The sequence below is a fragment of the Phacochoerus africanus genome, chromosome 1 (genome assembly GCF_016906955.1).
Source record: "Phacochoerus africanus isolate WHEZ1 chromosome 1, ROS_Pafr_v1, whole genome shotgun sequence".
In the NCBI taxonomy this organism is placed as follows: domain Eukaryota; kingdom Metazoa; phylum Chordata; class Mammalia; order Artiodactyla; family Suidae; genus Phacochoerus; species Phacochoerus africanus.
In genome coordinates, this window is record NC_062544.1 from 176,043,479 (window position 1) to 176,054,074 (window position 10,596).

The window sequence follows — 10,596 nt, forward strand, 5'->3', positions numbered from 1 at the left end:
AGATTGAACCCACGCCACTGTAGAGACAACACAGGGTCCTTAACCCTCCGTGCCACAGAAGGAACTCCAGGGATTAAATTTTAGAAAGACAGCATACAATGCAAAAACTGAGTAAATACAAAGCCAATTTTGAAACCCTTTAGTTTTAAGGAGTCCCCATTGTGGCTCAATGGTAACAAACCTGACCAGTATCCATGAGGATGTCCTCAATCCTTGGCCCTGTTCAGTGGGTTAAAGATCAAGCATTGTTTTGAGCTGTAGTATAGGCTGCAGATGCAGCTTGGATCCCTTGTTGCTATGGCTGTGGCAAAGGCTGGCAGCTGCAGCTCCAATTCAACCCCTGGCCTAGGAACTTCCATGTGCATGGGTTCGGCCCTAAAAAGAAAAAAAAAAAAAATTCCCTTAGTTTTCCTAACCTTTTAGGAAGATGCCATGTTTAAGACTACATACATTTTCATTAACTTCAGCAATGTCGGGTTTTCCTCTGGAGTAGAAGAAATTGTTTCTTCAATCAAGCACCAGATCAAGCAGGTGTATGGTTTATCAAGAGACATGTTGTCCCAAAACACTAGGCTTAAACCTAGCCCAGGATGCAAGACTGAAGCTGAGAAGCCAATAGATTCAGTGTTCCTATCTCACGCTGACTCTGGGACTGTATCACTGAGTAGACAGAAAGGAATCATCCTTTTCATTTTTAAAAATACGTTCTACCCTGGAGTTCCCATCGTGGCGCAGTGGTTAACGAATCCGACTGGGAACCATGAGGTTGCGGGTTCGGTCCCTGTCCTTGCTCAGTGGGTTAAAGGATCTGGCGTTGCCGAGAGCTGTGGTGTAGGTTGCAGACACGGCCCGGATCCCATGTTGCTGTGGCTCTGGCGTAGGCTGGCGGCTACAGCTCTGATTCAACCCCTAGCCTGGGAACCTCCATATGCCGCGGGAGCAGCCCAAGAAATGGCAAAAAGACAAAAAAAAAAAAAAGGTATGTTCTACCCAGGCACAAAATCCATTTTAATTAAACGTATATGATAGATCTCTACTCTGATGCCATAATAGGAGGTTCAGCATTCAGCTTTTGAACTTATATCCTGACATCTCTAAATCACTTTTTGTAAGCTGCAAGCTGAATTCAGACTTTTATAAAACAGATGACAGGGAGCATTCCAAACTATCTGTGAAGATGCAAGGTACATTAGAATAGCTAAAATGGAAAATGATAACATGAAATGCTGGCAAGGACACAGAGAAACTGGATCACTCACATATTAATAGTAGGAAAATAAAATTACTTAGTCACTCCTGAAAAAACAAATGGATAATACCTTTCAAAACTAAAAATGTACTTACCATAAACCAGCATTTGTACTCTTATGTATTTATCTGAGAGAAACTAAGACATTTTCATATAGCAATAGCCTCAAAATGGAAACCACTCAAATATCCTTCAATGGATGAATGGTGAATAAAGCATGGTATGTCTAACAAACAGAATACTCAGCAATAAGAAAACAAATCAGTGATCCATGCAACAACTTGGATGAAACTGAAAGAAATTATTCTGAAAGAAAAGAGCCAAGTTCCAAAAGATACATACTGCATGATTTCATTTATATAACATTTCTGAAATAACATAATTACAAAGATGGAAAACAGATTAGTGGCTGCCAGGGATTAGGGATAGAGAGGAGGAAATGAGTATAGCTATGAAGAGGCAACACAAAAGAGATTTGTAGTGATAATACAGTTGAGTATTTTGATTGTGGTGGTAGAGGTTATATAATGCTACATGTAATGAAATTGTGTAGAACCCTACATACACACAAATAAATGAGAACATTTATGATTAGTGAAATCTGAATAGCTCCATGGATTGTACCAATGTCAATTTCTTAGTTTTGATACTGTACCATAGTTATGTAAGATGTTAACAATGCGAGACTAGGGGACAGGTGCATGGGACTTCCTTGGACATTTCTTTGTAAGCTTTTATGAATCTATAATTTTTTTTGGCTGTGGCATCCAGAAGTTTCTGGGCCAGGGATTGAACCTGCACTACAGCAGTGACAACCAGATCCTTAACCCACTAGGCCACCAGGGAACTCCCAAGATTAGAAATCTTTAGGTGTGTTGAAAGACCTATTCCATCACCTTAATTGATGACTACTGGACTTCAATTTGAGCATTCACAAATGAAAGGAAAAATGAAATTAAAACAAAAATTTTCTCAGATAACCTCAAACCAAGGAATAGAAATGCTGGAAGGTAACGAACATCTTGCTTTTTCGAATATGAACCCCATCCTTAAAAACTGTTTCAGCATGCATGCTCGCATATAAATTATGTATTGTGACCCCCATACTGATATTATATACTTTGTGAGATATAAATCCCAATTTAAAACATAAAATAAAAAAGAATGAAATTAAAGAACATGTATAAAATGCAATACTTAACCAATATTGTACCTAAAAGAACAGATGAAATCAGGGATTCTATATTTTTCATTTTTAATATTCTAGGAACAGAACATCTCTTTGCATTAGATAAGTCTATTTTGCTTTCTCCAATTAAATTAGTTTTTAGGAACACTATAAATGCCAGTAGGAGACTGCTTGCAACTAGTGAGGCTCTACAATTTTTTTTGTTTTTGTTTTTTTTTGCTTTTTTAGGGCCGCACCCTCGGCATATGGAGGTTCCCAGGCTAGGTCAAATCAAAGCTACAGCTGCCAGCCACAGCCACAGCAATGCAGGATCTGAGCCACATGTGTGACCTACACCACAGCTCACAGCAACACCGGATCCATAACCCACTGAGCGAGGCCAGGGATCGAACCCACAACCTCATGGTTCCTAGTAGGATTTGTTCCCGCTGTGCCACAACAGGGAACTGTGTCTAATGATTCTTTCATTGATAAATTTACATACTAAAGGCTAATTCAATTGGCCTCCACATAAATTTCAATAAAATTAGAAGTGAAAATTCAAAGTAAGACATATACGAAATAATTTTTTGGCTTACAGTGTATTTTGTAAATTGACTTTTATGCAGCATATTTTGTAAATTGACTTTTATAATTTTTTATTGCATAAAAGCAATTCCACTGTTCTTTACTAGACAAAGAAATCACAGAGTACTACTTCTCCTTTGCTTTGGTTTAAAAAAGAAAAAAAGCCTTAAGACCTCCCTTGTTGGATGTGGGTTCCAGCTTTCAGAATTTAATCTCCCTTCTGTCTAGTAGCCCTAATATTCCTTCACTTATTTCATTTTACTACGAGGGCCCAACATTTGAAAACAAGTTCACTTGCTCCATTTGTGTATATTGAAATGTGAGATCCACCTGATTTATGAATGTGTTCCACTCAAAAAAAGAGTGAAATGCAGTAATATTACATACTTTGTAAGACATTTACCCAGGGATTAACTTTGAGGGTAATGGATTAATTTTATGAATTTTTATAAATCATATTTCAAGTAATTATACAGTAAAAAAATTTTTGGTATATAGTTCCATGAATTTTAACATATATATAAATTCATATCACTATCATCATAATCAACATATAGAACAGTTTCATTATCTCCCCAACATCTTCATATTTATTTATAGTAACGTCCTCTCCCACAATTCCTAGCAACTCCAAGTGTTTGCTATCTCTACAGTTTTATTAATTAATTTATTTATTCATTTATCTGACTCTGCACACAGCATGGAGAAGTTCCCGGGCCAGGGATCAAACCCATACCACAGTAGTGATATGAGTCACAGTAGTGACAAGGCCAGATCCTTAACATGCTGAGCCACCCTGGAACTCCTCTATAGTTTCATCTTTTGAGAATATGAAGGAATAATACAAGCCTAGATATAGATGCTAAAGAATGTATTACAGACTATGTAAGAATAACTGATCTAGAAACACCAAGTTCTAAATAGCATTTCTAGTCGCATGAAATAAATATATATTGAGTACTGTTTCAGAAAGCAAGACAAATCTGTCACTAAATCAGAATTAATGACCCTGCTCTCACCCTAATTCAAAGCATGAACATCATGACGCTCCCTGGTGGTCTATGGGTCAGGATTCAGTGCTCACTCGTGCTCTCTCTCTCTAAAAGCATGAATGTCTTAAAAAATACTGTTTTTACTATTATCATCATCAGTTTGATTACCTTCATATTAGAGCATCAGCTGTTTCAAAGCATCATTTCCTTTTCCTCTGATTTACTCCTATATGTGTGTGCCTATAGATATAGGTAAACTGATTCATAAGCTCTAGCATGTTTGGCCCTCTTCTCCACTAACAGACTATCCTGCTCCCTATCTCCAAACCCAAACATACTGCTTCCATCCCAATCACTTCTTCTAGCTGTTATTGTTACCACTGCTTCTAGAGAGGCAGGCCTCAACTACCAGTTCTCAGGCTAGATCTGGCCTAAGCACATGTTTTATGATTCTAACAAGTGTTTTAAAAATTAGGAAGTAAAAAGGAATTTTCAGTTTCTCTTGAATACTCATAGGTCTAGCAATCCTGGGATTCTGCTGCCACAAGACAACAACTTATTGGAACTGAAGGTACCTGCCTTTGGAAAGGCCTGAGTTTTTCAGGTCGTCACTGTCCCCTCCAATATCTACAGTCCTGCATTGACTCATCATTTTGGTTTGCAAACCTCCATTATAGTCTATAAATTCCTTGTGAGCAGAGAATGCCCAGATTTTATTCAACAAATTATAACACCCATCACATGATCAACACCAAACAGATATTCAATGCAGTAAAGGAATGACATAGATCACTTTAAAAACAAAATAACAACAACAAAACTTTAGCCTGTCACTTCTGGGCATCAGGCATTCCAGGAGCATATTGTTTTTCAGGCATCAGCAGTCGGAGTGCTGATTTCTCTGGTGGAAAAGCCTGATCAGCATATATCATATTTGGGTTTTGAGGCTTTCCTTGAGCTTTTTCTATTTCCTACCAACTGTAGGAAAAATACCACATAAGGAGTCAGGAGGAGTTCCCGTCGTGGCGCAGTGGTTAACAAATCCGACTAGAGATGATGAGATTGCGGGTTCCATCCCTGGCCTTGCTCATTGGGTTAAGGATCCAACATTGCCGTGAGCTGTGGTGTAGGTCGCAGACGAGGCTCAGATCCCAAGTTGCTGTGGCTCTGGCGTAGGCCGGCAGCTACAGCTCTGATTAGACCCCCTAGCCTGGGAACCTCCATATGCCACGGGGGTGGCCCTATAAAAGGAAAAAAAAAAAAAAAAAGAGTCAGGAAACCTAAACTGTACGTACATTTCTACCTCTAACTAGCCAGTTAGTGTTTCCTGATCAGTTTCCTCATCTATGAGAAAGAAGGAACTGAAATATATGATCTTTTCAAGTCATAAAACTTTATACGCTCTAACTTCTGAGTTCTTCTGGGTTACTCTCACATTTCTTGATGCTTATAAGGTTGTCTCTTTTTGCTACTAAAGATCCTTGAAAATCAACACGGAAGGTCCAAAAAAGCCCATCTCTGAGTTAAGGACTATTCTGTATCCCTGAAGCTAACAAAAAGCCAATCTCAGCATAATCAAGATTTTATTTCTAAAAGATTCTGTTCTCATGCGATCCTTCTCGTTCTAAATCACTAGATTCCTCCTTTCTAGATGACAAAAACTGTTCTCAATATATTCTATCTCTATGTATCTGTAACTCCAAGTGTTAATAACAGAACATATTTCAGAACTTTAAAAAATAATCATGCCTCTTTTTAATTTTCTCATTTTATAAACATCTGCCTCAGCTTTTGCCGTTTCTTTTATTACCTAAACAACTCTATTTCCTTCATGATTCTTCCTGTGCTCTCTGAATTCCTCAAAGCCACTGGTTTTTCTAACTTAGTATACTAAATTCCCAAAACACTCAGTACTATAAATGTTATTATGTGGTCACACAAAGGAGAATGAAGATGCAGGAACCCTTCCAACTCTTACTAAAAAGTTTAAACCAAAGACAGCAGTATACTACACATATAAAAAATTCAATTAAAAATCGAGCTATTTTGGGAGTTCCCGTTGTGGCTCAGTGGTTAACAAATCCGATTAGGAACCATGAGGTTGCAGGTTTGATCCCTGGCCTTGCTCAGTGGGTTAAGGATCCAGCATTGCTGTGAGCTGTGGTGTAGGTTGCAGACAAGGCTCGGATCCCGCACTGCTGTGGTTGTGGTGTAGGCCAGCAGCTACAGCTCCGATTCGACCCCTAGCCTGGGAACTTCCATATGCCCCCAAGTGTGGGCCTAAAAAAAAAAAGTAAGCTATTTTTACAATTGCCTGGAGAACAAAGTTCAAATTCCAGAACAAACAGCTTTTTAAAATAATAAATCAGTATAAGTAAGAATCCAATGGCACAATTTTGATCTTCCCATATGATAACAGTCATGGCTCAGAGAGGATATGATTAAAATGGCTCCTGAATGCATAACAGCATTCTCTGGAATGATATTTTATTAATCACTCTTGTATCACACTTAAGCAAAAGCTCTAATTTACCTAGTAATTTCGTTTCCAGTCTTCTCAATCATGACTTCTCTACTGAGATTTTCCCATTTTAAGTAATACATAATCTTATTAGCCCTTTTTGGGGGTCCCAGTACAAAATGAAAAGCAAGACACATAAAACGCAACAAGGTGGTGATGCAACACATTCACAAATATTCCTAGGCAGAGAATTATCTTTAAAGCAGATTTGTCTCAGAACTCAGAGACAAATCTGTCAAGGTGCAAAGCAATATCTCTCAAGCCATTTTTGCCCTGAAACCAACTGAGAAAAAGTACTACTATTATTTCATCAGTAGTAGTGGCTCACTAGCAGTTCAAGGAGGTAGAAAGGGGGTGCCTTTTAGGGTGTAAGAGAGTGGAGTGTATACAATTTCAAGAGATTAAAAAATACATTTGAGAATCCTTCTTTCCTCTCCCTGAATATTATGATATAACCCTTAAATTTCCCTCACCATACAACTATCCCAGACATTTACCCTATTGGGAATCCCCTAGTGCTGGGAAGGTGAAAGTTCAGCTGTTTTAATTCCAAAAGAGAAACACATAATTCATCATCAGTACCAGAATGACCAATTCTGCTATAATATCCATGTTGGTTATTCCTGATATTGGTAATTTCTCAGTTGTTCAGAAGTTTGAAAACACAAACAAACAACAAAAAATCCTTTACAGGGCCATGCATTTTACTCATGCAGAAAAAAGGGAAATTGTAGAATTCACATCCAATTTCCTACCGGATAAACTTCAAACTCTTACACTAAATAAATAATTTGGTCAACGACCTTTAATTTGGTTACAACCTACTAACTTGGCCACAATCTTTCTTTCAGCACCATTTCCCAAAACCATTCCCCACAAGGACTGCTTCAGGCACTTTGAGCATTTTATATACTGTCCTATATCTTTCTGTACTTTGCTGCTTCATTGCATTTCCAACTGATGTTTTGTGCATTTTGGAAGTCTATCTACGTACTTCATGAAATCTTATAATTCAACAAGGGCAAGTGTTGCCTACAATGCAAAGCCTGAATCTCACAAGTTCTTGTGGGCTGGACTTGGCTTTAATCATAGGAGGCCCTTTGAACCCTGTCATTTAGCCTGCTCATTAATGTGTGAATGAATTAACCCTGTTCCATCCACCAGAAGGCTAGATGAGGGATCTTGGTCTAAGAGTAGGGGTAGAAATGAACCAGAAGACATGGAGCTAGAAATCTCAATTTAACAAAGAGACAAAAAAAAACAAAAAAAAAACCCTCTGAAGTCAGGCTAGGTTTATGTCTTCACACTAGCTAGACTTTTAAAAAATGTTCATCTGAGTATTATTAGTCAAGTGCCAAGGGATTCCTAGACTCAAGACTTTTGTTTGCCATTACACAACAATGTATACTGGATGGGTTACCCTTCCAATTCATTTCAGAATACTGATCAATTATGACTGCTCTACTATAGTCATTCTGGTTGAAGCTTATTTTAGTAAAACAGAAACCTTACCTCGGGTCATTTCCCATTAAAATGATTTCCAGTAAATTATTGTTCCTACTAATACCCACATGTCGAAAGGATTCATAAACGTACAATATACCTAACAGCATAACAGTTTAAATACACTACCTGAAAGAGTGACGATTCCCCTGGGTCGAGGCTGCAACCGCAAATATTTGTTACAAAAGTCGGCAGATTCAAGGGCCAAAAACAAAACATTGCCCAAAAAATAGCCCGCTGTTTGGCCTACTGAATTGCAAGTAGAAGCATAACCCACGTTTTCCCGGGATAACATAGTTAACGCCCAACCATCCACAGCGATGTCCTGAGTGGCTGCCAGGAATTCAAACAAAAAGAATGTCACAGTGAGAGCAACAACATCGGGGCTTCTGCCATCTGTACTCCCGAGCAAGTGGTCCACTTGAGTGGATAGATATATCATGAAGAATCCCAATATGTACTGTGTAGGGACAAGCCAAGATTTGCGACGGCCGAAGTTCCTAAAGTAAACCGCATCAACTAACGGGGCCCAGAGTAATTTGAGACTGAAGGGCCAAAAGACAAAACTGAAGAAAGCCTGATCTGTATAGCTAACATTTTTGCTCTGCAAAATAAGTGGGATGCTTCCTGCCAGGCCCAGTGGAATGCCCTGAAGCACGTAAAGAAAGAGCAAAAGCAAAATGCTGCTTAATTCGGCCCGGCAGCTCCTTGGGGGTTTTGAGAGGTCACTAGCGCCGATATCCCCCAGAAGAGCTTCTTTGTCCCCTTCCCCGCCCACCAACTCCGGATGATCATCATCCCAGGCGCCCGGCGGTTGAGGACCGCTCTTCATATCCAGAGAGTGGTTGAAAGTCCCTGGCCGTCGTTGCCGACTATTGTCCTTGTGGGAGATGGTGGGAGACATATCAGAGACGATGCAGAACCCCGTTTGTGGGAGGCCGGGGCTGAGCGTCTTGGATCCGTCTAGTCCCAGGTCCAAGGCTGTCGCTCTGGACCAGGGTGTCAATGGCTCAGGGAGGGGGACAGGGCGCGGGTTGATAAGGGCACTCCTTACTGCCGTCCGGAGTGCTGAAGCCGGGAGCCAGTCTCCTGGCTGGAAGCCCAGGCGATGCCCAGGTATTTTCTCCTTGGAGCGGCGTCAAGGAGCCTGAAGAAGCGCCCCCGGCAGCCGGGCCGGGGTCGAGACTGGAGGAGGGGGCCGTGGTGCTGCGATGGAAATAGGCCTGTAGCTGTAGCGAGAGAAACGGCCAATTCCCCGACCCACCGCCCGCTCTCGCCGCCACCAATGCGACAGACAGCACTTTCTCCACTGGACTCCAGAGATACAGGATAATTTCCTGCCTCGAGCTTCAGGAAGTGGTCCTAGTCTCAAATGCGTCCTGATCCCGCCTCCAGAGCAAGCCAATCAGGACACGATCCAGTGGCCGAGTTCGGAAACAAAGCTTGGTAGGAACCCGAAGACCCAGCGGCCAGAACCTCACGGGACAATTAACGCGGGCGCACCGTGAGGCCGGGGCGGGGCGCCGCGCGAGGTCTGGCTCCGTGAGCGCATGCGGCCGTCTGGAAAGCGTGGGCCTCGGTCATTGGGTCCCAGGGGCCACGTGAGGGCGGGTTCAGGAGGGCGTGTGCCTGCTGCCAAACTTAATACCTTGCAAACTCTGAGTGGCCTCGGTCCTCGTCATTAGGCTGGGGGTGGGCAGTGCCCCAAGTCCAGGCTGGGAATTTTGAGATGTCCCTGCTTTCGGTGGGCCAGGGAGAAACAGAGAGAAGGACTGAAGTTTACGAAATTTCCTTATCAGCAAGCAGGGGCGCCTTGGGTCCCCCAAAGAGTAAAACAGCCCTGGTTAAATGTTGAAGCGTGTACCTTAAGAATGCCTACTTACGGAATGAATGAAATTGCTGGAAAGATTGCTCTGTAGTCCGTTTCTCCAAAGTGATGGAAAAGTGTATTGGAATTGAGGCCTGGGTAGCTAACTAGGACGTTGGGTAGAGTGAAATTGTAAGACTCCTTCTCCCTCAGTTTTTTACCTACTGTGAAAGGTCTTGTAAGAGCCAAATGTTAGTTCTTTTTCATGTTAACTCACGTATGTTACTGAAATGATCACAGGGAACTTAACCTTGGGTAACCAACAGCATAAGTTGTAATACATAGAAAATACGTTACCTATACAATTTTATATATGATATATATGTAAAATATATTATTTTCCATTGGATAAGTATTTAGATACTAAAATCAAAAACTTAAAACCTATAATTAAAGTTAAACATTCTCAGCCTCCCACCATTTGAGATGAAACATGTTATTGCTACCTCTTCCAAATACAAATGTTGAAATAACGGTTCATCTCAAAATTATTTAGAAAAAGTGATTCGCTTCCTTAAGATAGACATTGAAGACTGAATACAAAAAGTTACATACTTGTTAAATGTAACCTAGAGTTTACACAGGAAATCAAACTATATAAACAGTATTTTTCTGAAAACTAACTTTGTGCAATGTTGCAGGGATGGTAGTTCTTAAAGAGAAGTTCCATTTGTGGGCATCAAAGATCTGTGCACTTGCTAAGAATTT

The 10,596-nt window shown here is 40.6% G+C and overlaps 1 protein-coding gene across 5 annotated transcripts in view; it reads right to left on the minus strand.

Moving 5' to 3' along the window:
* SLC33A1 (solute carrier family 33 member 1) overlaps positions 1–9,456 on the minus strand; it is a 29,593-nt gene extending 20,137 nt beyond the window's left edge. For 4 of the 5 annotated variants that reach the window (XM_047785283.1, XM_047785275.1, XM_047785266.1 and 1 more), the window contains exon 1: positions 8,151–9,438. In XM_047785283.1, the coding sequence (XP_047641239.1) occupies positions 8,151–8,925 (775 nt within the window). In that variant the 5' untranslated portion in view covers positions 8,926–9,438. Of the gene's footprint in view, positions 1–8,150 lie in introns of all 5 variants that reach the window. The other variant, XM_047785293.1, reaches the window with a different exon arrangement.
* Positions 9,457–10,596: the final 1,140 nt, after the last annotated feature.